Source organism: Mus caroli, chromosome 8, assembly GCF_900094665.2.
Source record: "Mus caroli chromosome 8, CAROLI_EIJ_v1.1, whole genome shotgun sequence".
Taxonomy (NCBI): domain Eukaryota; kingdom Metazoa; phylum Chordata; class Mammalia; order Rodentia; family Muridae; genus Mus; species Mus caroli.
The window spans coordinates 98163311-98188931 of record NC_034577.1 but is presented as its reverse complement, the minus strand read 5'-3'; the positions used below and the strand labels follow the sequence as shown (position 1 = coordinate 98188931).

The 25621-nt window shown below is 48.3% G+C and overlaps 4 protein-coding genes across 6 annotated transcripts in view; 2 read left to right on the top strand and 2 right to left on the bottom strand.

Moving 5' to 3' along the window:
- Nucleotides 1-1083: 1083 nt before the first annotated feature.
- On the bottom strand, nucleotides 1084-9049 carry Nip7 (nucleolar pre-rRNA processing protein NIP7). The gene is made up of 6 exons (XM_021170817.2): nucleotides 9004-9049; nucleotides 2962-3052; nucleotides 2770-2856; nucleotides 2539-2677; nucleotides 1926-2066; nucleotides 1084-1741 (listed from the first exon to the last, which is right to left on the bottom strand). Exons 2-6 carry the CDS (start codon nucleotides 3015-3017, stop codon nucleotides 1622-1624), a joined length of 543 nt encoding a protein of 180 aa, XP_021026476.1. The 5' UTR covers nucleotides 3018-3052; nucleotides 9004-9049; the 3' UTR covers nucleotides 1084-1621.
- Cog8 (component of oligomeric golgi complex 8) lies at nucleotides 3215-13664 on the top strand. 3 transcript variants are annotated; one of them, XM_021170814.2, is made up of 6 exons: nucleotides 3265-3691; nucleotides 5905-6112; nucleotides 7091-7918; nucleotides 9604-9772; nucleotides 10785-11109; nucleotides 12674-12759. In XM_021170814.2, exons 1-5 carry the CDS (start codon nucleotides 3297-3299, stop codon nucleotides 11105-11107), a joined length of 1923 nt encoding a protein of 640 aa, XP_021026473.1. In that variant the 5' UTR covers nucleotides 3265-3296; the 3' UTR covers nucleotides 11108-11109; nucleotides 12674-12759. The 3 variants fall into 3 exon arrangements, with proteins under 3 accessions (XP_021026471.1, XP_021026473.1, XP_021026472.1); XM_021170813.2 differs by having other exon boundaries at nucleotides 10785-11132; XM_021170812.1 differs by having other exon boundaries at nucleotides 3215-3691; nucleotides 10785-13664.
- Nucleotides 11209-13668, top strand: Pdf (peptide deformylase, mitochondrial). Its single transcript, XM_021170815.2, has 2 exons — nucleotides 11209-11870; nucleotides 12674-13668. Exons 1-2 carry the CDS (start codon nucleotides 11231-11233, stop codon nucleotides 12829-12831), a joined length of 798 nt encoding a protein of 265 aa, XP_021026474.1. The 5' UTR covers nucleotides 11209-11230; the 3' UTR covers nucleotides 12832-13668.
- A 514-nt stretch (nucleotides 13669-14182) lies between these two features.
- Nucleotides 14183-25621, bottom strand: part of Vps4a (vacuolar protein sorting 4 homolog A) — a 13295-nt gene continuing 1856 nt past the window's right edge. The window contains exons 2-11 of the mRNA XM_021170811.2: nucleotides 21887-21998; nucleotides 21647-21794; nucleotides 20842-20903; nucleotides 20622-20741; nucleotides 18856-19012; nucleotides 17587-17735; nucleotides 17232-17313; nucleotides 16802-17021; nucleotides 15341-15481; nucleotides 14183-14895 (exon numbers count right to left, since the gene is read on the bottom strand). Of these exons, the coding sequence (XP_021026470.1) occupies nucleotides 14794-14895; nucleotides 15341-15481; nucleotides 16802-17021; nucleotides 17232-17313; nucleotides 17587-17735; nucleotides 18856-19012; nucleotides 20622-20741; nucleotides 20842-20903; nucleotides 21647-21794; nucleotides 21887-21998 (1293 nt within the window). The 3' untranslated portion in view covers nucleotides 14183-14793. The remainder of the gene's footprint in view (nucleotides 14896-15340; nucleotides 15482-16801; nucleotides 17022-17231; nucleotides 17314-17586; nucleotides 17736-18855; nucleotides 19013-20621; nucleotides 20742-20841; nucleotides 20904-21646; nucleotides 21795-21886; nucleotides 21999-25621) is intronic.

Genomic DNA, 25621 nt, shown 5'->3' with positions numbered 1-25621 from the left:
TGGAGGCAAATAGATCTCTGAGTTCAAGGCCAGCCTGGTCTACAGAATGAGTTCCAGGACAGTCAGGGCTACAGAGAAATCCTGTCTCAAAAGAAAAAAAAAAAAAAAAAAAAAAAAAGGGAGGTGGGGGAATTGAGCCTGGTATGGTAGTACACCCATTTAATCTCAGCACTTCAGAACCAATGGATCCTTGAGTTTGAGGCCAGCCTGGGCACATTCTAAGCAGAGATACATAGTCAGAACTTGTTTCAATTTAAAAAAAAAGTAACAAAACCATTTTAACACAGACAGGGAAGATGGCTCAGCAGTTCAGAAAGAATATTCTCTTTTAGAGGACTGAAGTTTGGTTCCCAACACCAACAATTGCCAGCTCACAACTGTCCTTACCCTCAGGTTCCAAGGAATCCCAAGTGTTTTCTGCCCTCTGAGGATACCGTTACCCAAGCAGGTTATACTCACACAGACACACACAATTTCCTGTTTTGAGACAGGGTATCTCTACTATCCCATGCCGGATGCTTTACAACTGCTATATTTAATTCTGAATATCAGTTACACTGATGACTGGAGGTGTTTTTTCAGTTTGTGGGTTTTGGGTTTAAGACTGGCCAGGATCTCCTTATGTAGACCAGGCTGGTCTTGAACCTACAGAGCTCCATCTGCCTTTGCCTCACCCTCAAGCCCCGTGCTGGAATTAAAGATGTGAACCACCACAAGGCAGGGTCACGGGTTTTTTCTCTTAACCAAGGAAGAAAATGAAGCTTTCTCAGCAGAGTTGTCCACACCACAGCTGGCAAGGGGCAGAACTGAGGTTTGAATACAGACTCTTCCACACTGTACCCCACTTACCACCAAGAAAAAGAGCCAACACGCACCTATTACATTTATTAGCAGAGATAGCTTAATGGTTAAGACCACTGCTGTTCTTGTACAGGACCTGAGTTTAATTTCTGGCACCTATATGGTGGCTCACAACCAGTAACTCTAGGTCCAGATCTGAAGCCATCTTGACTTCCTTAGGCACCAGGCACATAAGCAGTGCACATACATACATGCCAACAAAACACTCACACATATGAAATAACAAATATAAAACCATTAAAATTTATTAAATTCCATATGTAAAACCAGAGGCTCATATGGCCGTTTCTACCAACATTAACAAACAATAGAAAGTCCACTGTGCTATCATGAGCCTGGAAAACAGTGTTATCACAGATAACAGTAAGATTACTCCTGTCCTCAGTGAGGTAACTTAGAAACCTTCACTCAGAACAAGAATTCTGATCCAAACAAAGACGACGCAGACACAAAATAGAAACACTCTATTTACTCACACAAAACACTCTCAGGTTCTGGTTTGCCTGTTTTAGATTTTTGAGACAAGGCTCACTATGTAGCCCATGCTAGCTTTGAACTCGCCAAGTAGCCTGAGCTGGCCTTATACTTGTGATCCACCTGCTTTTGACTCTAGAGGGCCAGAGACCCTATTTTCGAGCCATTTCTGTTGATAAGAACCCAAGTTGCGTATCTCAGTGTTGTCCAGATTTAATCTGATGGCCGCACACAGGAAACAAAGCTAAGTCCTCTCACACAGCAAAATGTTCTTGGGATGACCGTCCTAAGTCAGTGTCTCTTCATGGCGTACATACTCCCCAATGTCTGCTTGGTGGAACACCACAATTGCCATGGGGTCCACTTTTCGGCAGTCTTGGGTAGACTTTGCTGCCACCCCAAAACCCTGGAATTGAAAGAACAGGCATTCACTTAAAACAAAACAAAGCAAAAACTATATTGAAACAGTTGTATCTTTGAGAACTGTGAAAGGAGCCAAGAAGTCAGTCTCCAAGGTGCTGACTGAAACTTCATCCTTTCCAGTAGGTACCTGGCATTTGCTGCGATGGATGGCTACCGTGGCTACTCACCAGAGGAATGTCCGCCATGGAATAGACCACCACTCCCTGGTACTGAGACGTGTTCTCAGTAATTCGACCCAGACCGGATTTCAACACATGGTTTCCATACAAGAAGGACTGTTCTGCTCCTGGCTTCACCCACACTTTATACTGAAAGAGAGTTAAAAGCCAAGAGACAAGGATGTTGGGCTATATCCCTGTACTGTACGCGGATTAGCAGCTGCTTCCGTGTTTAAGGAGAGGTGGGGAACCTTTAAGTTGTTTGGAACCCCCCCTCCCCTTTTTTTCGTTTTTTTGGAGACAGTGTTTCTCTGTGTAGCCCTGGCTGTCCTGGAACTCACTCTGTAGACCAGGCTGGCCTCGAACTAGCCACCTGCCCCTGCCTCCCAAGTGCTGGGATTAAAGGTGTGCGCAACCACGCCCAGTGAACCCCAATTTTTGATCTTTCACCATGGAGTTCCTCAATCTTACATCGAAACGCTCATATAATAAGCAATTTTTTTTTTTTTTTTTCTGACCCTGTCCAGAAACCCGGTGGAAAGAATCTGTGCTCTGACCTGGCCGCCGTCACCTGGGACTTCATCCCCGATGGCAACCTGGAGACCAGGCCCCCACCACGTACCTTGGCATAGGGGGCCAGGTAATCCAGAGCTGTCACGTGCAAGCGGAACTTGTGGGTCTTGGTAAACTTCCCAAAACACGTCCCCAGCGACACGAGCTTGTCTCCAGAGATGTTGGCGGCCAGCTTCAGCATCATCTCACTACAGGGGCGGGAAGGAAGGTACCCAGTGACGACCAGGGATGGATGCAGGCCTCCAGCCCGCCACGCAGTGGGCAGCACGCCGCACCTCACCTCACATAGTAAACTCGGTCGTTGTGCAGCCGGAAACAGTACGTGCCGTCGGGTCTGTCCACCAGGAGTTGCAGGTTCTCTCCGATGCTGAGGGCAACAAGAAAACCACCAGCTGAGCCGGGACCGTCCCGCTCCGGTGCCGCATCCCCACTCCCCGCACGCCTGTCCCTCATCCGCCTCTCTGGTTCTTACTACTTCGCGATCTTTTCAAACATGACCCGGGTCTCTTCTTCAGTCAAGGGCCTCATCTTGCCGCTTGCTTGGCTCCCGGGAATCCTCGTGCCTGGAGAGCCGGAAGCGGAAGTCACTTTCTCACCCGCCCACTTCACGGGGTCCACGAACGCGTGCCTCTCTAGTCTAATTCTCCGTGATCTTTGCGCAGTCACCGCCTACCGTGGCGGACTTCCGGGGACCGAAAGCCGACTAGATGAGAAACCATAGAGACGGGAAATGTTTTCCCCAATCGTTTCCGTTTCCCAGGAGCGAAACCGGCGCTGGAGAGGAAGTGACGGTTCTGTGCTTGAGAGATGGCGGCCGCTCTCCCTCTCCAGCCCTCCACGGCCGCTTCGGCCACGACGACAGCCACGGCCGCCGCGCTGGGGGAGGTGGAAGATGAGGGCCTCCTGGCGTCGCTATTCCGGGACCGCTTCCCCGAGGCTCAGTGGCGTGAGAAGCCGGACGTGGGCCGCTACCTCCGGGAGCTGAGCGGCTCCGGGCTGGACCGGCTGCGGCGCGAACCCGAGCGCTTGGCGGAGGAGCGGGCCCAGCGGCTGCAGCAGACGCGCGACCTGGCTTTCGCCAACTACAAGACGTTCATTCGCGGGGCCGAGTGCACCGAGCGCATCCACCGGCTCTTCGGCGACGTGGAGGCGTCCCTCGGGCGCCTGCTCGACCGTCTGCCGGGCTTCCAGCAGAGCTGCAGGTGCGGCTGGCCTGATGGCGACGGGCGCGTCATTGTATCTGCCAGGACGCTAGCGTCATGACCCAAGCGTAGTGCACAGGGCTCTCTCCTGATTGCCTTGTTAATCCACTTAAACTTCACAGCAGCCACCTAGGTAGGTAGCGTCATTATTTTACAGACGAGGAAGTCGAAGTGAAGTGACTTGTCCAAGAACACAGCTAGTAAGTTTCCAAGAATTGGAAGCCAGAAGTCCACTACTCCCTCATAGGCTGTTGTATTAAATAATAAACATTCAGCCAGTCTTGTTGACACTTGTGATCCCAGTATCCGAGTCGCAAAGTCATCATCCTAGTCTGAGTATTGAATTCATGGACAGCCTGAGCTACAGGAGACATTCAAACAAACAAAAAAAATTTATGCAGTCCGGTGGTGGTGGCGCACGCCTTTAATCCCAGCACTTGGGAGGCAGAGGCAGGCGGATTTCTGAGTTCGAGGCCAGCATGGTCTACAGAGTGAGTTCCAGGTCAACCAGAGCTATACAGAGAAACCTTGTCTCGAAAATCCAAAAAATAAATAATAAATAAAATTATGCAAGGCAGTTCATTGAGCCTGACATAGTTAACCCTATATAAATGTGGGCTGGAGGCGCTCTGCTTCAAAATGTCCATCGATAGGAAACTGACAGATCCTATTTGTCATTGTAGGTTGTGGGAAAGCATTTCCTTTTTAAGCTATGTTACATTTCTAGGTCCTCAGTCTAATACACTTAATTCTGCTATCCAGCAGGTCAGTTTTTCTTTGGAAGCTTGGATATTAAAAACAGGTTGTAGCCGGGCGTGGTGGCGCACGCCTTTAGTCCCAGCACTCGGGAGGCAGAGGCAGGCGGATTTCTGAGTTCGAGGCCAGCCTGGTCTACAAAGTGAGTGCCAGGACAGCCAGGGCTACACAGAGAAACCCTGTCTCGAAAAACCAAAAAAACAAACAAAAAACAGGTTGTGTACCCCATATATCTGAAAAGAGATTCAGGACTGCATAAAGCTAGTTTCTGGAATTACTATAGAAAAGTGGAGAAAGTTTAAGTGGGTGAGCAAAAGATACATAGCAGCACATACCATGAAGACCTGAAGAATCTTAGGGCAAGAGTGTGGCTTATAGAGTGGTTAGTGCTCAATTAGAAAAGTATTAGTAGCTACTTTAAAATGTGTATCTCACCTGCGTGTATGTCTGTGCACCATATGTGCCCAAGGAGGCCAGAAGAGGGTGTCAGATACCCTGGGACTAGAATTATAGGTGGTTGTGAGCCACTAGGTATATGTGTTGGGACCTAAGCTGGGGTCGCCTGCAAGAGCAGTGATCACAGAGCCACCTCTCCAGCCTTAAGTCCAGCTAGTAAGGGATTTGTAGATGCTTTCCATACAGTACTTTGTGTAAGGTCTTACGTACATGCCATCTTGCCTGTCTCTAACATTCACACCAATGAAAAGACAGGTCCAGAGAAGCCAAGTACCTTGCCATAACATAGTCCTCCTTCATGAGACCTAGCAGTTCAGTCCCAAATGTTGACAGTCTGTGCAGCCAATCCAAATCTACAAGGCATTTTAAAATGACATGTAGGGAGGGGTATCACCATGTTGATGTGGAAATCAGAGGACAGATTGTAGGGTGGGTTCTCTCTCCAGTGAGGAGATCACACTTAGGTCAGCAGGCTTGTTGACAGGCAGTAGGCACTGTACCCACTGAGCCATCGTGACGACTCCATGCAAGCAATCAATTAGTGAAAAGTTTCTTAAACCTTGAGTTAAAAGTTCTTTCAAGTGTAATAGGAATTGTAGATTTGGTGTGAGGATTTTGTTTGAGATAGGGTTGCACTATGTATCTATCCCTGGCTGGTCTGCCTAAACTTCTGGAGGGTTGGGATCATGGGTGTGCCCCACCAAAGCCAGCCTTGTGGAAAGATTTTTTTTTGGGGGGGGGGGTTGGTTTTTTTCTAGACAGGGTTTCTCTGTATAGCTCTGGCTGTCCTGGAACTCACTCTGTAGACCAGGCTGGCCTTGAACTCAGAAATCCACCTGCCTCTGCCTCCTGAGTGCTGGGATTAAAGGCGTGCGCCACCACTGCCCAGCGGGAAGATTTTAAATAAGTTAGGTAAACCATCTAGCCCGTGTCCAGGAAGTGCTTGGTAACAAACTGTTGTGCAGGATAATAAGGAAATACACTTTCCTGATTGGCTCTAGGAACTTTGTGAAGGAAGCTGAGGAGATCAGCTCCAACCGCCGCATGAACACCCTGACTCTAAACCGGCACACAGAAATCCTGGAGATTTTAGAGATTCCCCAGCTTATGGACACGTGTGTCCGAAACAGCTATTATGAAGAGGCGCTGGAGCTTGCCGCCTATGTACGGCGGCTGGAAAGGAAGTACTCCTCCATCCCTGTGATCCAGGTAGCCACCTTGCCCAGAGTGCCTCAAGCTGATGATCTGATAGTTAATTCTGTGATTGTGACTACACTTACACGTAGAAACCTTTGCATAGTTCATATGTTTCTGCCAGCCAGGTAAGCTGAACAGACGATATTGGTACATTCATTCAAAGATCCTATTACTCATGTGCCAGATACTGACTTAGGTACTAGGAATACCTTGTGAAGAAAATATTCAAGGCCATGGTTCTCAGTGAAGCTTCTATTCTAATTGATATGCTGATAAATACAGATGGTAATTGGTAAATAACAATATTGCAGAGATTGGTAAATGTCTGAAGAAATAGGCAGAGAAAGCCAGGCAGGCATGGTGGGGTATGTATGTAAACTCAGCACTTGGAAGGAAGAGACAGAAGGCTCAGGAGTTCAAGGCCATCCTTAGTTGCTTAGTTTGAGGCAAGGTTGCTGAGCTATATGAGATTCTATCTCAGAAACAAACACAACAGAACCAGGGACTAGGGTAGAGAGCTAGCAAGGGTTTCTAGAGTGCTGAGTCACTGACATTGTCAGAAAGGTCTTTCCAAGACCTTAGTGATGAGAAAGCACCAGGACTTGAAGGTCTGGAGAGACAGCAAAGCAAGAAGTAGGAGAAACAAAACAGGGTAAGGTGGGAAATTGGCGTGTTTCAGGGGTTCCAAAGCAGCCTCTGTTATTGGACTGTAGTAGGAAAGTCTGGGGCATTAGGAAGCAGATGAAGCTGGAGAATCAGGTAGGGCCTGGAGATCATGACGAATAGTTGGTAGTTTGTTGATTGTGATGGGAAACCCTAGGAGGATTTTTGAGCAGGAGAACTAGTTATGTCAGCAGATCTCTGTAAACCTGCAGAAATCCACGTTATATGTCAGGAAAGCCACAAGAATGTTAGCTTCCAGTGTCCAGAGTTAATAGGATGGGTTCCAAAGTATTTTTCTCAGAGTGTTACGACTCTGTTTATTGTCAGGGCATTGTGAATGAAGTGCGCCAGTCCATGCAGCTGATGCTAAGCCAGCTGATCCAACAACTGAGGACCAACATCCAGCTCCCAGCCTGCCTCCGTGTCATAGGCTATCTTCGACGCATGGATGTCTTCACTGAGGCTGAGTTGAGGGTGAAATTTCTTCAGGCCCGGGATGCTTGGCTCCGCTCCATCCTGACTGCCATCCCTAATGATGATCCTTACTTCCATATCACAAAAACCATTGAGGCTTGCCGGGTCCATCTCTTTGATATCATCACCCAGTACCGTGCTATCTTCTCAGATGAGGACCCCCTGCTGCCACCTGCCATGGGCGAGTACACTGTGAATGAGGGTGCCATCTTCCATGGATGGGTGCTACAGAAAATCTCACAGTTCCTGCAGGTGCTAGAGACTGACCTTTACCGGGGTATAGGAGGCCGCTTGGACTCTCTGCTTGGCCAGTGCATGTACTTTGGGCTGTCCTTTAGCCGGGTGGGGGCTGATTTCCGCGGCCAGTTGGCTCCTGTTTTCCAGAGGGTGGCAATCAGCACTTTCCAGAAAGCAGTTGAGGAAGCAGTGGAGAAATTCCAGGATGAGATGACCTCATACACCCTCCTCTCAACTGCAGCCATCCTGGGCAGCAGTAACATGCCTGCTACAGTACCAGCCACACAACCAGGGACGCTGCAGCCACCGATGGCGCTCTTAGACTTCCCACCTCTTGCCTGCTTCCTCAACAACATTTTGGTTGCTTTCAATGATTTACGTCTCTGTTGCCCTGTGGCTCTAGCACAGGATGTGACTGGGACCTTGGAAAATGCCCTTACCAAGGTGAGTAATTTTCTGCTATCTTGGGCTGCCCTTGGTAACAGCCAGTCAAGCTGTTGTACAGCACCAGTCCACATAATCATGGTGCCTGCCAATGTTGAGAGGTTTACCGTGCTCTTCAAGGTTCTTCTGGTAGAGCACCTTTGATGCTAGATCACCCTTTGTGGGGAGATCCTAGAAGAAGCTATGATAGAGAACCTGTGGCAGCCACTCAGCATGCACAGTCCACTGCTTGATACCAAACTCCCAGGAATTCAGCAGCTTAGAACACTTCCATATATCTGTAAAAGTATCTTTTATTTGCCTGATGCAATTGTCCTCTCTGAGGCTTACTGTCTACATCTGCTAACCTAGGCCTAGTCCTGGAAGCTTCTAGTAGCTGTATACTCTTACCTAGATCTAGAATATTTTCAGCCTCTGGACTTACGGCTGAATAAGCTTACCCTTTCTAGCTCTTTCTGAACTCTGACTGGCTGGTCATCTCAGCTGTTCTACTCAAAACTCCTCTTCACATTGACTGATTCAAACTGGCTTCTCTCAGCTTCTAACTGAATTGCTCTGCTTGTCCCCATACTAACTTTGGCAATGTGTTCTAATCTGGCTCCTTGTTCTCTGTCTTGTTCTGTCTTCACCTTTGTCTAGCTTGTTCTCGCTTTGAAACCTGTCTGTCTCTGTAAAACTGCCCTCTTTCACTCTCTTTCCCCCCTCCCCTCTTGGAGCTGCTGCTCTCTCTTAAGTAGCCTTTCTTTGTTCTTGTGAGAGTTTGGCATATCCTGTTCTGTCAAATCTTTCTCTGATTTGTCACTTCGTCTGCCTCTAATCAATTAGACATCACTTTCAAACATGAGTGCTTCCTTCTATAAACTAACTTTACCTTCATGTTTGGGATTAAAGGTGTGGACTGAGGGCATGTTTGTATTCCAGCCAGAATAGCCATGTTGCTGGATTAAAATCCCTTGCATATACATATATACACACACATATATACATATATATGTATATACACACACACACACATATATATATATAAAATCAGCTACTGTCTATGAGCTAGGAATACAGGTACAGTGTCTGGGTTCTGTGCTCACGGTCTCACAAGCTGTATTCAAGGTGTCATCTGTTCCCTTAGAGGCTCATTCCAGTTGTCAGGTGCCATTCTGTGCCATTGGAAAATTGCAGAACTGATGCCCTCAGCTCCTAGAGGCCATCTGCCACAGGCAGCTCACAACATGGCTTTTCTCCCTCAAGGCCAGCAGGAGAGCATCTCTCCTGAATTATTTCATCATACCCCATCTACCAGAACACAAAGCATTGAGTCATAAATCCACCAGTCAAATGACACAATTGTGTCTATTGACCACAGTGCTGAATTTCAACAAGATAGCAATGAAACGCATTGTTTGGAATTAATTTTCTTTTTCTTTTTTTTTCTTACCTGTTTTTGGTTTTTCAAGACAGGATTTGTGTGTCTTGGTTGTATCCCCAGTTGTCCTGGAACTTGGACTGTAGACCAGGTTGGCCTGGAGCTCACAAAGCTCTGCCTGTCTCTGCCTCTAAGGGCTGGGCTTAAAGGAGCCCCCTGCCACCCCTGTTGTGAATGAACTCTCTCTATGCTGCAAGTTTGTGCTTGTCCACATAGTCAGCAGCAGTAGACTTCCTCTGTGGTTGATTTTGACATTGTCCTGTAGGTAACCAAAACAATCCTGGCATTCCATCGAGCAGAAGAGGCTGTGTTCAGCAGTGGGGAGCATGAGATCTTTGTCCAGTTCTGCACTGCCTTCCTGGAAGACCTTGTTCCTTATTTGAACCGCTGTCTTCAAGTCCTTTTCCCACCAGCTCAGATAGCCCAGACTTTAGGTAAGAAAAAGGAAAGTTGTTTTGTTTTGTTTTTCAAGATAGGGTTTCTCTGTGTAGCTCTGACTTGTCCTGGAACTCACTTTGTAGACCAGACTGGCCTTGAACTCAGAAATCCGACTGCCTCTGCTTACCAAGTGCTAGGATAAAAGGAAAGATTTTTTTAAAAAATTTTGTTTGTTTGTTTGGTTTTTTGATATGGGATTTTTCTTCAGGGGTTCCTCTGTGAAACTCTGACTGTCCTGGAACTCTGTAAATAAATCTCCTGAGTGCTGAGATTAAAGGTGTTCATCACCACGGCCTGGCTTTTATCATTTTTGTTTTCATTTTGTCTTTTTAAAGATTTTATGTATGTGAGTGCTCTATCTGAATGTACACCTGCTTGTATGTCAGAAGAGGGTGTCAGATCCCATTACAGATGGTTGTGAGCCACCGTGTGGTTGCTGGGGATTGAACTCAGGACCTCTGGAAGAGCACTTAACCACTGAGCCATGTCTGTAGCCCTTGTTTTTGGTTTGACACTAGACAGGATCTCAGTATATAGCCCTGACTACCCTGGAACTAACATGGTATACCCAACTGGCCTTGAACTCAGAGATCCTCCTGCCTCTGCCTCCCAAATAGCTGGGATCTGTGCCTGGACTCCAGTGTTTACTGAGTGTCTCCTGACTCAGGCTCCATCCACCCTCACAATGGGGCTCCAATATAACTGTCTTTCTCTATTACAGAGATGCCCTTAGCCTGGCACAACTTTAGTACCAGCATTTGGGAGGCAGAGGCAGGACAATCTCTGTGAGATAAGAGACCAGCCTGGTCTATAGAGTTCCAGCATAGCCAGGTCTCAAAAAAACAAAAAACCCCAAAAGATGTTCTTCTTGTATTGGAATATGTAATTGTGTCAAATCTTTACTCTGAGTGTCCCCTCCCCTGCCCCACACCATCCCTGAGATCTCTGCATTGAATTTAATAACTTTTTTTTTCTTTTTCATTTCTTTTTCCCTACCATCTGGATCAGGCATTTCACCCACCCAGCTCTCCAAGCACGGAAACCTTGGACACGTGAACATCAGCGCCATCCAGGAACCTCTCGCCTTTATTTTGCCTAAGAGAGAGACAGTTTTCTGTTTAGATGAACAGGAGCTGGGGCCGGACCTCGTGGCCCCAGCTCCAGAGCTCCCTGCGGAGCAGCGCAGCCCGGAGCCTGTTACAGAGAAGAGGGAACCAGGGGAGCCGCTGCCTCAGGAGCCCGTGGAGGGGGAGCCGCTGCCAGCCGAGCCACCGAGTGAGGGAGGAGCCATAGGCAGTGTCCCCTGCCCGCAGCCTGGGGAGCAGCCCTGAGGGTACGCGCTTCTGCAGCGGGAAGGTGTGTGCAGTTGCTTTGCCCAGGATAGCGCGGGCCCTGTGGTACTTGCAGCCTTAATAAAACCGACGACTGTCGCCACTCGCCTGCTGTTCCGGACGATGGGCGTCCGGAAGTTACGGGGGAACTACGCTTCCCGGCTTCCCGGCGTCTGTGGCGCTAGCGGAAGGAAGGAAGGAAGGGCCGCGGCGTCTCCCCGCGCCATGTTGCTGCTGGGCAGGCTGCCGCGGCCGGCGTGGGTCCCGCGGAGCCCGGCGCAGAGCTGCAGCTCCTCGGCCGCCTTGGAGGGCCCGGCGCGCACGCGCTCCTACTGGCGGTACCTCAGGCGCCTTGTATGGGGCGCGCCGCAGCCGCCGTACGCGCGCGTGTGCCAGGTCGGGGACCCGGTGCTGCGCGTCGTGGCGGCCCCGGTGGAACCCGAGCAGCTAGCGGGGCCGGAGCTGCAGCGGCTGGTGGGGCGGATGGTGCAGGTAATGCGACGGCGCGGCTGTGTGGGCCTTAGTGCGCCGCAGCTGGGGGTGCCGCTGCAAGTGCTGGCGCTCGAGTTCCCGGACACGCTCCTCCGAGCCTTCTCACCGCGCCTGCGCGAACTGCGTCAGATGGAACCCTTCCCACTTCGGGTGCTGGTGAACCCCAGCCTGAGGGTGTTGGACAGCCGCTTGGTCACCTTCCCCGAGGGCTGCGAGAGTGTCGCCGGCTTTCTGGCGTGTGTGCCTCGCTTCCAAGCCGTGCAGATCTCAGGTGCTGGGGACGTGGGCAGCGGGGTGGTCTTGCTCTCCTTGGCTGGAGACAGTGCAGACACAGCGGCACTCGGGAGCCGACTGAACTCCTGAAGGGCAGGGCAGGCCCGCATCGATGGGTTGCAGGGTGATTCCTTAGATACGGAGCCTGTCTTTCCCCTTTCTCATGGGTAGGTGTATAGATTTCCATGTAAGTGTGTCTGTATTGCACACACGATTTTCCCAGTTTATCGTGGTGGGGCTTGGGTAAGAAAGTGGGACCCAGATTTACCCAGACTAGGGCAACAAACCATTCCATGCCTAAGCTCACATTGTTTTATGGAATATGGTTATTTGCTACAGTGCCAAGCTGAAATACCTTTTTTTTTTGGGGGGGGGGTTTGAGACAGAGTTTCTCTGTATAGCCTTGGCTGTCCTGGAACTCACTTTGTAGACCAGGCTGGCCTCGAACTCAGAAATCCGCCTGCCTCTGCCTCTGCCTCCCGAGTGCTGGGATTAAAGGTGTGCACCACCACGCCTGGCATGAAATACCTTTGATAAACAGCACTTGAAAAGTTTTGATTTCTTATCCTTGCCCTGTAGTAGTGCTGGGAATCACGCTGAGTAAAACGTCGGCACTGGTCAAAGTTGGAGTATCCTTTCTAGGAGGGATAAGAGCTGTTATTCACATTCACTCTTGGATGTTGCCTCTGTAGATAGGATATAAATAGGCATGGCCAAGGCAGGAGACAGAAAGTAGGGACAGGAGGTTGAGCATGAATTCAGCAAAGCCTCACCTCATCGAGCCTGTAACTTCCTTTGCAGGACTGGACCCAAAAGGAGAGCCAGTGGTGTGGTCAGCAAGTGGTTGGACAGCTCGAATCATCCAGCATGAGATGGATCACTTGCAGGGCTGCTTGTTCATCGACAAAATGGACAGTGGGACATTTACCAATCTCCACTGGATGGAGGTGAATGACTAACACTCGCCTTAGATTGAGGGTCTGGAAATGCAGCATGCAGACTAAGATGGTCACATCTGTGCTCAGCCTGGAATTGGTTCCAGTCTGACAGTAAACAGTGGGCTGCTGTGTGTGCTGCTCTGAGATGAAGATGATAGAAATGCTTGCCCTGAAATCAGATCTGACAGAATACGATTACAGCAGGACTACAAATATACCATTAAAGGAGTGGCTATTTCCTGACAATTTCCCATGGAGAGGAGTAGGCGGTAAACATCCTCTGTACAAATGAGACACATTCTACCCCCACAGCCTACGCTTGATTGATAAGGTAATCCAGATATCCAAAAGATTTGTTTTTTGAGACAGGGTTTCTCTGTGTAGCCTTGGCTGTCCTGGAACTCACTCTGTAGACCAGGCTGGCCTCGAACTTAAAGAGATATACCTGCCTCTGTACTCCTGAGCGTTGGGACTGAAGGTGCATCACACTACTGCTGGACTTGAAAGTTGTCTTAAAATGCAGGGTCTTAAAAGTCTGAGTGTGGTGGCACACCTTTAATTCCAGCACTCTGCTGGCAATCGTAGGCTAATGTTTAAAGCCATCAAAGGAACATAGTGAGATTCTCTTAAAAGAAAAAAAAGCTCAAATCTGGGGTGATGGCTAGGCAGTTAGGTTAAAGAGTGCTTTCTTTTTCACAACACTAGAGTTCAGTTCTGAGCATTTACATCAGACAACTCACTACATCTATACCTCCAGCTCCCGGGAATTGAGTGCCGCCTCCTGGCCTCTGCAGGTATTGTTTTGTGTATAAACTTTCACAGAAACATAATTAAAATAAAATCTAAAGAACAAAGCTTCTACTGGTAGCCACTTTCAATCAGAGCAAAGCAGACAGTGAAAGGCCAACATAATCTTGACTACAGATTCAGTTCTTTCGTTTGCAACTTACAGCTGGAGCATATATAGCTCTGGGAGAACAGTACTTAAAGTGGAGGGACCTGGGTTTGATTCCTAACATCAAGAAGTAAAATACAGAATAATACCAGCTATTGGAGGACTGAAGTCTGTGTCACACAGCATTTCCAGAGCTACCTTATCTGGGGACCTTCTAAACTGGGTGGCATCTATTCAGTAGCAGATACTAGGTTATCTCATGGGAACATTACCATTCCTACAATTCCAGCCTTTCGGAGCTGGAAGCAAGAGGATCAGAAGTTCAGGGTCTGCCTGAGCCTTAGGGTCTGCAGGCCTTACGAGCACTGCTGCTTCCTGCCCTGCTAAGGAAAGCAGAGAGCAATCCAGAGGGCCTTACCAGAAGTAAGCTTTACTCTCAACTCATACTAGAATCAAAAATGAGACGATGCCAGTAGCTCAATAAGGGAAAAGGGTTTATTAGACATCTCCAGGACAGGACCAGCAGAGGCTGGGCTCAGTTCTCAGGTGAAGGCAGCGATAAAGACCTGCCTGTCTGCCGTCTCTCCTGATGGAAACAGCATCGTGTTCACAGAAGCTGTCAGCTCCTGCAAGGAGGACCTGAAGCTCCAGATGCAAGCTTAGGAGGGTGGGATGGCTTTTCCTACTTTACCACAGTCAGCTCACAAGTAGCCAAAGTTAAGAGGAAAGGAGTGAGAGCAGGGGCCTAGCAGCTCCCACTCCTTAACATTTCCAGATGACTTTTCTCTTTATAAACAAGACAGAAATCAAAGCGGCATTAATTTAGGGGAACAAAAGTTAGACAAAACAGATCAGGGCAAGGAGTGTGAGCATCCAGTAGTGAAGTATGCAGAGCCAGTGTCAAGTGTCCTACATGGTGAAGCATCTCTGCAGCTGCGGAGGCCCCTTCTTCATCCTACTAGGTTGACAGCCAGGCAGTAGAGGAAATACTATTGTCTTCACGACTTCAGGTCCTGCCTGACCACTGGTGTAGGAAGTCCCATGAATTTTCTCCAGTCAGACTCTCAATTTCATTATCACATGAAGCTTTAACTCTCCTGTCCAAAGTCCTCAGAGAATTTCTTTACTTTCAGGAGGTCGTCTGCATTCACTGTGGGCCGGGTAGTGGCCAAAGACCGGAGCATGTCCGACTGCAGAGACAAGCATGTAGCTGAGAAAGGCTGACCCCAGGTCCTCAGCACTCTCCATTTGTCATGCTGTCTAGACTGACAAGAGGCCTGCCTGCCTGCCTTCTGAAAGATTACTTCACCCTTCACCCCGCAGCTCTCATCCCATCCCAGCACTAGTTCCGTTACTGAATTCACCCCACAGTGCAGACAGCTGACAAAATTAGGAGAGGTCTATACTGTTCAGGTAAGAGCCATGTGAAAAAGATTTTCACTGGTTTCCTTCTGGACCAAAAAGCCAGGCCTTGGAATGAGTGTGTTGGCTTTTCTTCTTAAAGACCCTCAGGACCTCAGCAAGGACCTCAAAAGGTCCTTCCACCCCAAAGGCTCCGGAAGGGCTGTGAGCCAGGACAGTAGGAAGGTACTTTTTGTTTTGGACTTTCTGGTTTTCTTCCAATGGGTAACTCACCATGCAAACCACAGGCTCTAAGAGTTTATCACCAGGGACATCCATCCAAGTCATCTCTATGGCCCCTGGATCTCCCGGAGAACATGGGGTCAGAAGATCATCAATCATAACGCTAGGGTTGGTTCGAGAAGGGCCACACACCTGAAACCAAGCAGAGACTGTGAGGCTGGCTGTTAGTAATGTGTACATCAGGACCTAAGGATGGCTGAAGGGAGTACAGAGGTTCTAGTCATCAAAGTTGGAGGAGGAAAAAGCGCCTTTTAAAATAGTCTGAGGGTCTGAAAGATGACTCAGGCAGTGCTTAAAGGCACCTGGCATGCAAACCTGGTGACCTGAGTTCCATCTGTAAAAGAGAGCCAACACCACAAAGTTGTCCTCTTACCTCCAAAACACACGGTGGCATCTTCATAAACTGCCCTCCCTGCCCCCACAGCATTTAAAACAAGTCAAACAATAAACCTGGTGGCAAACACCTGTAATCTCAGCACTTAGGAAGTACAGGATATATGAGTTCAAGGTCATCTTCAACTATAGGATGAGTTTGAGATTGTCCTGGACTAATAGAACCACCTTAAAAAAACAAATGTACATGGGCTAGTGAGATGGCTTAGCAGGTAAAGGCAACTGTAGCCAAGCCTGATGGCCTGAGTTGGGTCTCCCAGATCCACATAGTAGCAGAGAACTTATGACCTCTGTGTACACGTGCACACACACAACAACAAAACAACCAATAAACAAAGGCTGAAAGGTCCAGGAGGGTTGATCTGGTTTCAGAGGTGCATGGACCGTATGATCTTCCAGCTGCTGGCCTCCAGATCTTCCTGTAGCCCCAAATGCTTCATCTTCCCCTATAATGCTACCAAGACTCATCCCATAAATGTACTTGCTGCAAAAAAGTCCCTCTCACTGAAGTCTCCTGCAATGGGGAAACCCTAAGCAAACCGAATCCTCAGGAATTGGCTCAGGTTACTCCAGTGTGGTTTGTCTTCTAATAGAGCAAACTGCTCACCTCTCCAAACTTGTGAAACTCCTGATGACTCCACTCTGCTCTGACAGGTACTCACTGTTTAAGGGGAATTAGCATTTCTCTCACTGGTTGTCTCCATTACTGCCTTTCATACACCCAGGACAGGGCTGGCACACAGCACAACCTACAGCAGACACTCAGCAAAGATGTGCCTGAATGAGTGGGCAAGTCCCTCTTCCACTTACTGTGTCAGGCACCCTGCCCTCCCGCATGATGCTGTCGGCCTATCTTCTGTTTCCTATAGCTGAAGAGCAGTTTACTCCAGCAGTAACTGCAGGCAGGATGCATGGCACTGCTCCAGTTCTAGAGCAAAGGGTACTTAATACCTACCTTTGGTTCTCTCACAGAGAATGTCCCTTGAGGAGCCAGAAAGTTGTTGAAGAGGCTACCAACACCTCACTGGCAACACTGCCTAAGCCACTGCCGCCGCTTACCTTCTTGAAGTGTGTTGCTGACTGTACTTTTCTGACTGGCTGCATGAGGGAGTCCCGCACAATGATGCTGATATCTGCTCCTGAGTAGCCTTCTGTCTTGCGGGCCAGCTCGTGAATGTTAGCATCTGTGAGGTTGTGAGGTGTGCTTCCCAGATGTAACCGAAACATCTGGGCTCGGGCCGCTTCCTCTGGCAATGGGATATAAATTCGCTTTTCAAACCTGGAAAGATGCATGACATGAAATGAAAGCTGATGATGGTAGGAAGGGCAAGGGCAGCCTGCATGTTGAAATGAGTGATCCAGGACCCAGCTTTACACAGGGCTCTGCTCCACATGCAGACTTGGGAAGAATCTAAAGAAATAGAGGCAGATGGCTAGTCACAAACTGACCATAGCTAGACAAAGATAACTCCTTCTGGGGGAGACTCACCTCCTCCTGATGGCTGAATCCAACACCCAGGGGATGTTTGTGGCACCAAGAACAAGAGTCCCATCATTATTATTCCCCACTCCTGTGAAGAATGGGAGACAAGTGACTGAAGATGCCTGCAGGAGCAGCCAGGCCCCATGGAAAACTAAACCATGTTTTGGGGCTTCCCTATAGCACCACTTGTTCTGAGGGATGGGAAGGTGACACAACAAAGGCCTCAGAGCACTCTGTTTGCTGCCAGCCTGAGGCATCAGAAGTGACTCTCCTCCATTGTACCCAGTGCAGCTCCATAATGGAGTCCTGGGTTGCCTTTAGGTAGAAGACAGCCAAAGAGTGACAAGGCACAAGCACACACCTTGCATCTGGACCAAGAACTCTGTTTTGATCCTACGGGCAGCTTCACTCTCATTTTCATTCCGTGACCCACAGAGGGAATCCACCTCATCAATGAAGATGATGGAAGGTTTATGCTGCCTGGCCAGCTCAAACAGGTTCTTGACTAGCCTGTGAGAGTGAGAAAGGGGTCAAGACTGGGACACGCCATCCAAACATGCCCACCCTGAGACACAGTCATTAGTTAGACCTGGTGCCTCTCCCACAGGAAGGAAAAAAAACAAAACCAAAACACAACGAAAAAAAAAAAAAATAGCAACAGGAAAACCAGGGCAGACAAGTCCTCAAACACTAATGAATCAAGAACTTGCTGTGGTATCAGAGGGGAGCCCCATTCATTAGCTCTGGGCTTGGGAAGAATCCTTTCCCTTTCTCTGAGCCTCAGATTCGTATCAAAGAATGGAGGTCATCTTGAGGAATAAGCTAAACCCCGTGAAATGCCCCCAAAGAGGATATACAACTGACTACAGATGTGACATATGTGTATTACCCCAACACTGAGGAGGTAGTGCTAAGACAATCAGAAGTCCAAGGGCAGCCTCTGCTACTGATGGAGATTGTAACCAGTTTTATGAGATTCTGACTCATAAAACCAAATAGAAAACAAACAGATGATACGTATTTACAATTGGTTCATTTCCCTGTTTTTATTTTACTTACATTGGTGTTCTGCCTGTATGTATGTCTGTGTTGGAATTACAGACAATTGTGAACTGGCTGTAGTGGGTGCTGAGAGTTAAATCCGGGTCCTTTGAACCCCTGAGCCATCTCTCTAGCTCCTTTTTTAATTTGCTTTGAAACAAGGTCTAATTACACAGGGCAGGCTGACCTTGAACTTGTAATCCTTCTGCCTCTGCATCCTGAGTGCTAGGATTACAGGGGTGCCTCGTCTTTTCCTAACCCTAACCCTGCGTATCAGGACAGCGTCTCAAGAAGAGCTTGAGCAGGGCGTGGTGGCGCACGCCTTTAATCCCAGCACTGGAGAGGCAGAGGCAGGAGGATTTCTGAGTTCGGGGCCAGTCTGGTCTACAAAGTGAGTTCCAGGACAGCCAGGGCTACACAGAGAAACCCTTTCTCGAAAAACCGAAAAAAAAAAGAAGTGAGAGCTTGTTCTGACTACTATTCCAGACATCCCACAGCAGCTCCTCTGGGAAGTGATTTCCAAGGGGCCAGGAAGCTGAACTACACGCAGCTGCCAAGGCTGCTGTAGCATAGCTGATGGCCAACTTACTTCTCGCTTTCCCCCAACCACTTAGACATCAGATCCGAGGAGGACACAGAGAAGAAGGTGGAGTTGTTGGCTTCTGTTGCCACGGCTTTGGCCAGGTAGGACTTGCCTGTGCCTGGGGGCCCAAAGAGGAGTATACCTCGCCAAGGAGTGCGTTTGCCTGTAATAAAGAATGAATGAACAGGACTCAGCTGTTTCCTGATGGCAAAAGAGGAACAAAGGAAAGTTGAAGGCAGGGAGTTGCCTGCTCAGGAGGCAGAATGCTTGTCCTACAAGCTTGACTACTAAAGTACAGCTCCCCGGCACCTAGGAGAATACCATGCAAGAGTGATGGCCTGCCTGTAAGCCCAGGGTTTGGAAAGCAGAGCTAGGGGATCCCTAGAGTATGCTGGCTGGACGAGCTGAATCATCGAGTTCTGGGGTTAAGTATTGGCCCTGCCTCCCCCGTAACCCTCATCTGTCATATGATAAACAGCAACTGCGAAAGACACCTAACATCATCCTCTGACCTCCATATACATGTACACATACATGCATCCCCACATATGGGAACACATATATAATTATGCATGAATATGCCACACATACACAATCAAGTTGTGGGGTTGGAGAAATGGCTTGTTAATAGTACTGAATACTCTTCCAATAGACCTGGGTTTGATCCCAGCACCCACAAGGCAGATCATAACTGTAATTCTAGTTTCAGGGGATCCAGCCCTCTTCTGGCCTTCCAGCAACTGCACAAATATGGTACACAGACATACCATGCAGGCAAAACACCAATATACTTAAAAACAAATCTCAAAACAAAGTTACCTCATCTTACTAATGGCCCCATGTCCTTGACAAGGGAATTGGCCAGCTCTGGTTCCTGACTCTACTTCCTCATTGAGATGGTCTACTCCAAGTTCAAGTCTTAAGCATCTCAGGCTGGCCTACAGCTAATTACAGATAGATGTGAGCCACCATGTGGTTGCTGGGATTTGAACTCAGGACCTCTAGAAGAGCAGTCAGTGCTCTTAACCGCTGAGCCATCTCTCTAGCCCTGGCCTACAGGCTCATAATTTAGCCAAGAATGGCCCCAGTCGTGCAATCATCCTGCCTCCTAAGTGCTGAGTGACAGACAGTGCGATACACCACATCCAATTTCTGTGATGCTGAGAACCAAACCCAGGACTTTACACATGGTAGAAGAACTGCCATTCAAGTATTCCCAGCTCACAAAAACAGGGTCAGATTCAGGGCTATAGTGCTTGCCTAGGTCCCAATTTTCCATCCCAGCAAAAGCAAACAAACAAACAAACCAACAAGTCACATGGTAGATGGCTGTGGTGAGCAGGGCAGACACAACAGGCAGCAAGACCAGAATCTACCCTCTGCGAGCTGTGTCCTGAGGGCATAAGGCTACCTACCATCTGTTCTGAGGGCAGAACCCCAAGCTAGATTCCTCATGATGGTAGTTTTATACCTAAGCTAGTGACTACATTCTATTTACTTTTTTTTTTTTGGTTTTTCGAGACAGGGTTTCTCTGTGTAGCCCTGGCTGTCCTGGAACTCACTCTGGAAATCTGCCGGCCTCTGCCTCCAGAGTGCTGGCGTGCGCCACCACGCCCAGCTTACTTTTATTTTTTTTAAGTCAGGGTTTCTCTGGATAGCACTGACTATTGTAGAGCTTACTCTGTAGACCAGGCTGGTCTTGAACTTGAGGTCCATCTGCCTCTGCCTTTTAAATGTTGGAATCAAAGATATGCATTATGCTACATTCTTACCTGTGAATAAGTGTGGGAATTTAATTGGCAAAATCACAGCTTCTTTGAGAGCCTCTTTAGCCCCCTCCAGTCCAGCTACATCATTCCACCGTATGTTCGGCTTCTCCATCACAACAGCACCTGCAAAAAGGAGGACCCCAAACTGACCAATGAGCACAAGTAGACCAGAAAAAGAACCCATGGCACACCCCTTCTACCAGCATGGCCTCAGGCCTCTTACCCATCAATTGTTCTTGTAACTTCTTTTTCTCTGGATTATCCCCTTCGCTGTCACTGTCACTACTAAGAAAGGAAACAGAAGATCAAGTTGGCCCTCCATTCGGGGAGCAAGGAGGCTCTGTGAGTGAAGCCAGCTCTAGTAGCACACATACTTATCCATGTGCATGTGTTGCTGGTGAGGGACAAGCAAAAAGATACCTAAATGTGAGTGCCACAATCCCTCAGAGGAAACATTCATAACCTATTCTCAATTCTTCATTAAAGGAATAAGGAGACTGACAGCTGCTTTTTCCTACGGGCTAATGAGGGCAATGTGCTTCAGCTGAACTTAACACCAAGTCAAGCCAGTATAATTGTCAGAGATTTTTCAGATGAACTCAAAAACAAACAACGTGGAGTTGCCACTCCAGAGAATTCAAAGGGCAAAAAAGACATGAAGTTTAAAATTAAATAAAGTCACAGTTAATAAATGTAAAACTAAATAATCAAACTTTGTCTTAAAACAACACAAACAAAACTGTTAAAGGGGGACGCTCTCATGCCAACAGCCAGCTGCTGCCCAGCCTTCGCTTTCCCATCCTCAAACCCTCCCGCTTCCCGTTTCCTGTCCCTTTCTCAATCTGTCTTCATTCTGGGAAGTCAGACCCTGTTTTCTGCTTACTGAAAGCAGCTGCTGGTGTTTTTACCTGGAGGAGCTAGATACCCCATAAGAAGGGTGCAACAGAAATCCAAGGCAGCTTTCCGTGACACAGGAATGTGCCTGGGAACTCTGGCCCCCTGATGCACACCCCAGCACACTCACTCACCCCTTGCCTTCACTCTGGTTCTCTCTGACTGGCTTCTTGCCATGCTTCTCTTTGTTCCGTAAGTAATCCTTCAGCTTCTCCGCTCTGTCTAGGTACTGCATGCACTTGGCTCGGATGCTCTCCTTAGCCTTGTCACTGTGTGCTTCATCTGCAGGAGAAACCCAGTGGCCTCCCTGAGCCTCATGTGCCTGCCCTCCCCTTCCAGGGCACTGCAGCCAGGTGACCCCAAGAGTGACTCACATTTGATGGCGTGGAGGAAATACTCCACAGCATGCTGATAGAGACGGAGTGCCTCCTCGTAGTTCTTGGCTTTATCCTCTTCTGTGGCTTTTGTCACCAGATCGATGGCTTTCTGGAAAGGCAAGGCATATATCTCAAAGCTCCCCAAGGGATCCAAAAAGCTTTTGGAGTCACAAGCAGCAGGGTGAGATAAGATGGGAGTTAGTGCCAGGCCTGTGGGTTTATTGGTTGCAGGCCATTACGTTGCCCTACTTTCCTGCCACCAACAAGAAGGGCTTGAAAAGACAGCAGCCCTCTTAGGGAGCTCAGCTGTCAGGGGCCACCCCTTCCTCCATCCTGTTCTGGAGCTTGGTTAATGGAAACTGACATTAATGTCTGGGGCTGGGGCTCCAAAAGCAGGCCCACGGAACAAGTCTGAGTCTATTTCAATGCTCCAAGGGAAAGATGGACTTGCTCAGCAAAGCCAGAAACCATACTTGGTCTAGAATCCCTGTCCCTACCCACCCCCCCCCCCAAAAAAAAAGTAGCCAGTTAAAGCCCTTCATGGACCTGATAGTTTCAATCCAACAGAAAGATTCAAAGACACCTCTAGTCCTCTCTATGCCTAGGCCACTCTAGGGGCAGAAGAGAAGAGTTTTCTTGAACTGCCTAAAGCTGAGATCTGGGAAGGGAGGCTCAACCACATTATAAACCAGTAGCTCCAGGAACATAAGTGCCCGTGGAGGAAACTGCCTGCTGGCTCTCTAAGAACTCTTGAGTGATGCCTTTGAGAGACTCCAAAGTCTCTGCAGGTCCACACTCTGAGCTGAACCGGAGGCCCCATACAAGCCAGCTTAAAAAACTGCAGCTTCTTAAATTCACAAAGCCTGGCTAGAATTCTCTTCCATCTGGTGTGGCACTAGCCGCCTGGCAGGCAGATCCCACTGCAGACCCCACTCTAGCCACTGCAGACAACAACCTCCTGACCAGCTCTTGGCAGGGCCAGGCCATTTGTTAGCCATCTCATCTGTAAGAAAGGCACACAGACAGCTCTGTAAGACTGCCAGTCTGGGTGAGGAGGCAGGATACATGAGAGGAACTCACTACAATGAGGAGACAGGAAAAGTGAGAATGTGGACGACTGTCATGCTTTGATCCCTGCTGCTTACACACATGTAGCATGGCCACCTGACCCATCCTGCAGGTGAGCGTACTTGTGTCTGTCCGTCCATCTGCCTGTCCATCCATCTGTCCATCCGTCCCCCCCCCCCTGGGTTTTTATAAACCACGGAGACAAGACCTTGTCCTGGTGTGGCCTCTTTTCTCTACAATTAACAATTCAGTTCTTTGAACTCTAGGTCTGCCCCTTTAAAATGGAGTATAGTGGGAAGGGTCAGAGGGCTGCTGAGATGGCTCAGTGGTAAAGTCACTGACTGCAAACCTGGAGCTCCGAGTTAAATTCCTAGAACACACAGAGGAAGGAGACACCTAATTCCTGAGGAGGTCCCACACTCAAGGAAAACCTACTGCTCCTGAAAGTTGTCCTCTGGCCTCAACACACATAAATAAATGATTATAAAATGTAAAAAAATAGGCAAAAAAAAAGATAGTTCAGCAGTTACAAGAGTTGTTGCTCTTGTAGAGAAATCTGGTTTGAATCCCAGCTAGGGGATCAGATGCCCCTTCAACTCTTCCCAGACACCTAGCAAATAAGTAGGAACAGAAAACAGATAGATAGATAGCCTGGTGGTGACATGACACATACCTTAATACTAGCACTTGGGTGGCAGAGTCAGGTCAGACACCAGCCTGGTCTATGGAGCTAGTTTCACAACAGCCAAGGCCACACAGAGAACCCCTGTCTCGAAAAAGCATCCCCATTCCCAAAAAAACAAAAACCAAAACAAAAAACCCTGGTGCACAGACATATAGGCAGGCAAAACAACCCCAACAAAATAAAAGAAATATGAATCTGGGAAGATGACTCTGCAGTTCATGGTACTTGCTGCTCTTTTTTGTTTTGTTTTGAGACAGGGTCTCAATCAGTGGCTCTAATTGTCCTGGAACTCCAAATGTAAATGAGGCTGGCCTCAGCCTCCAGAGAGGTGCAAAGGCGTATGCCAGCAAGCCTGGCTGCACTTGCTCTTTTTGAAGCCCTTGTTTGATTCCCAGGACCTATATGGTGGCTCAGAACTGTCTATGACTCCAGTTCTAGGGTGTCCGACACCTCCTTCTGGACACAGAGAGCATCAGGCATGCAGCAAGGTGCATATACACAAACAGGCAAAATACATGCATAAAAATAAAAGAACAAAGTGTAGGCTCAGAACAATACCTGAGGTTCCTCTACCCCCACAGAGCACCGCAGGCCTGTCTCATCTCTGCTGAACACTATTAGAACTCCTACTGGTGCACTACATTTTTCTGGCAACCAATGCTGTCTTTCACTTGCTAAGGAGGTCTTAGTTTCAAAGGAGAGAAACAGCTTTGTGTAACAGGAGGTAAAGTGACAAATTAAACTGCCAGACCTGCCACATCTCTAGTGACACCCATGGCAAAGGCTGAGATGAAGAAAAGGTGTGACAAACGTGTGCTCACAGGGACCTGACAGAATTTCCGTAAAAACCCAATCAGCAAGTATGTTAGATTTTTGTGAGCTTATAATCTCTGCAGCACAAATGCAGTTACAGACATGAGCTAGGATATTATCCAATAAAACTTTATTTATAGGCATCAAAATCTGAATTTTAAATTATGTCATGAAAGCCTGAAAGCCCCTTTCCCCAAGTCATTTAAACAATGTAAATGACAGTGATATTAGGTTAAGCCAAGTCAGACAGAACTACACATTGTATGACTCCATTCAAAAAAAAACTTCAGCCAGGTGATGGTGACACATGCCTTTAATCCCAACACTCAGGAGGCAGAGGAGGGTGGATCTCTGAGTTGGAGGCCAGCCTGGCTAGCCAGGATGGCCAGGACTATACAGAGAAACCCTGTCCCCACAACACCACCACCACCACTACCAAAACCAAAAGGAAAGCAAGGAGAAACTGACCCGCTGCCTGCTGCCTGTCATAGTGCTAATCTCTAGGGGAGAAAAGACATCAACAGTATCCCTGAAGCCAACCATGCATGTTACAGTACTGATCTGCCATTGGTCCAACAGTGGCACAAAAGTTATGGGGGCGCTCAACTATATTTGGCTTGGATCTGAGGCCTGCTGTACAGGGAAGAATTCAGATCTGGCTCTGTAAAGCTGGTCAGAAGCCCATGGCTTAGGGACCACAGGCCTAGAGAAGAATCTACACTGTTGTTTTATTAGATGACATAATGCTGATCTGTCCTCTAAGTATTTATACTTATCTCCACAGATATAATCTAGGCCAGAGAAGTTGCTCCTCTCAGTGATGGTAAGTTAGTTAGATGATTAGCAGTCAATGCAGACTCCTAACTGAGAGTAAGTGTCTATTGAGGGAGGGCTCAGCCCTAACTGAGAGTGTTATCACCCTATGTCCCCAAGGTACAAGAAAAAAACTGGAAGAGGGGAGGAAAGAGCCAGAGGATGGAGGGTGAGGGGAGGAAAGAGCCAGAGGATGCTGTGAAATGCAGCTTACCTGCACAAGATGAGCTCACTAAGACCAATCAGAATTTAAGAAGCAGCCGGGCGTGGTGGCGCACGCCTTTAATCCCAGCACTTGGGAGGCAGAGGCAGAGGCAGGCGGATTTCTGAGTTCGAGGCCAGCCTGGTCTACA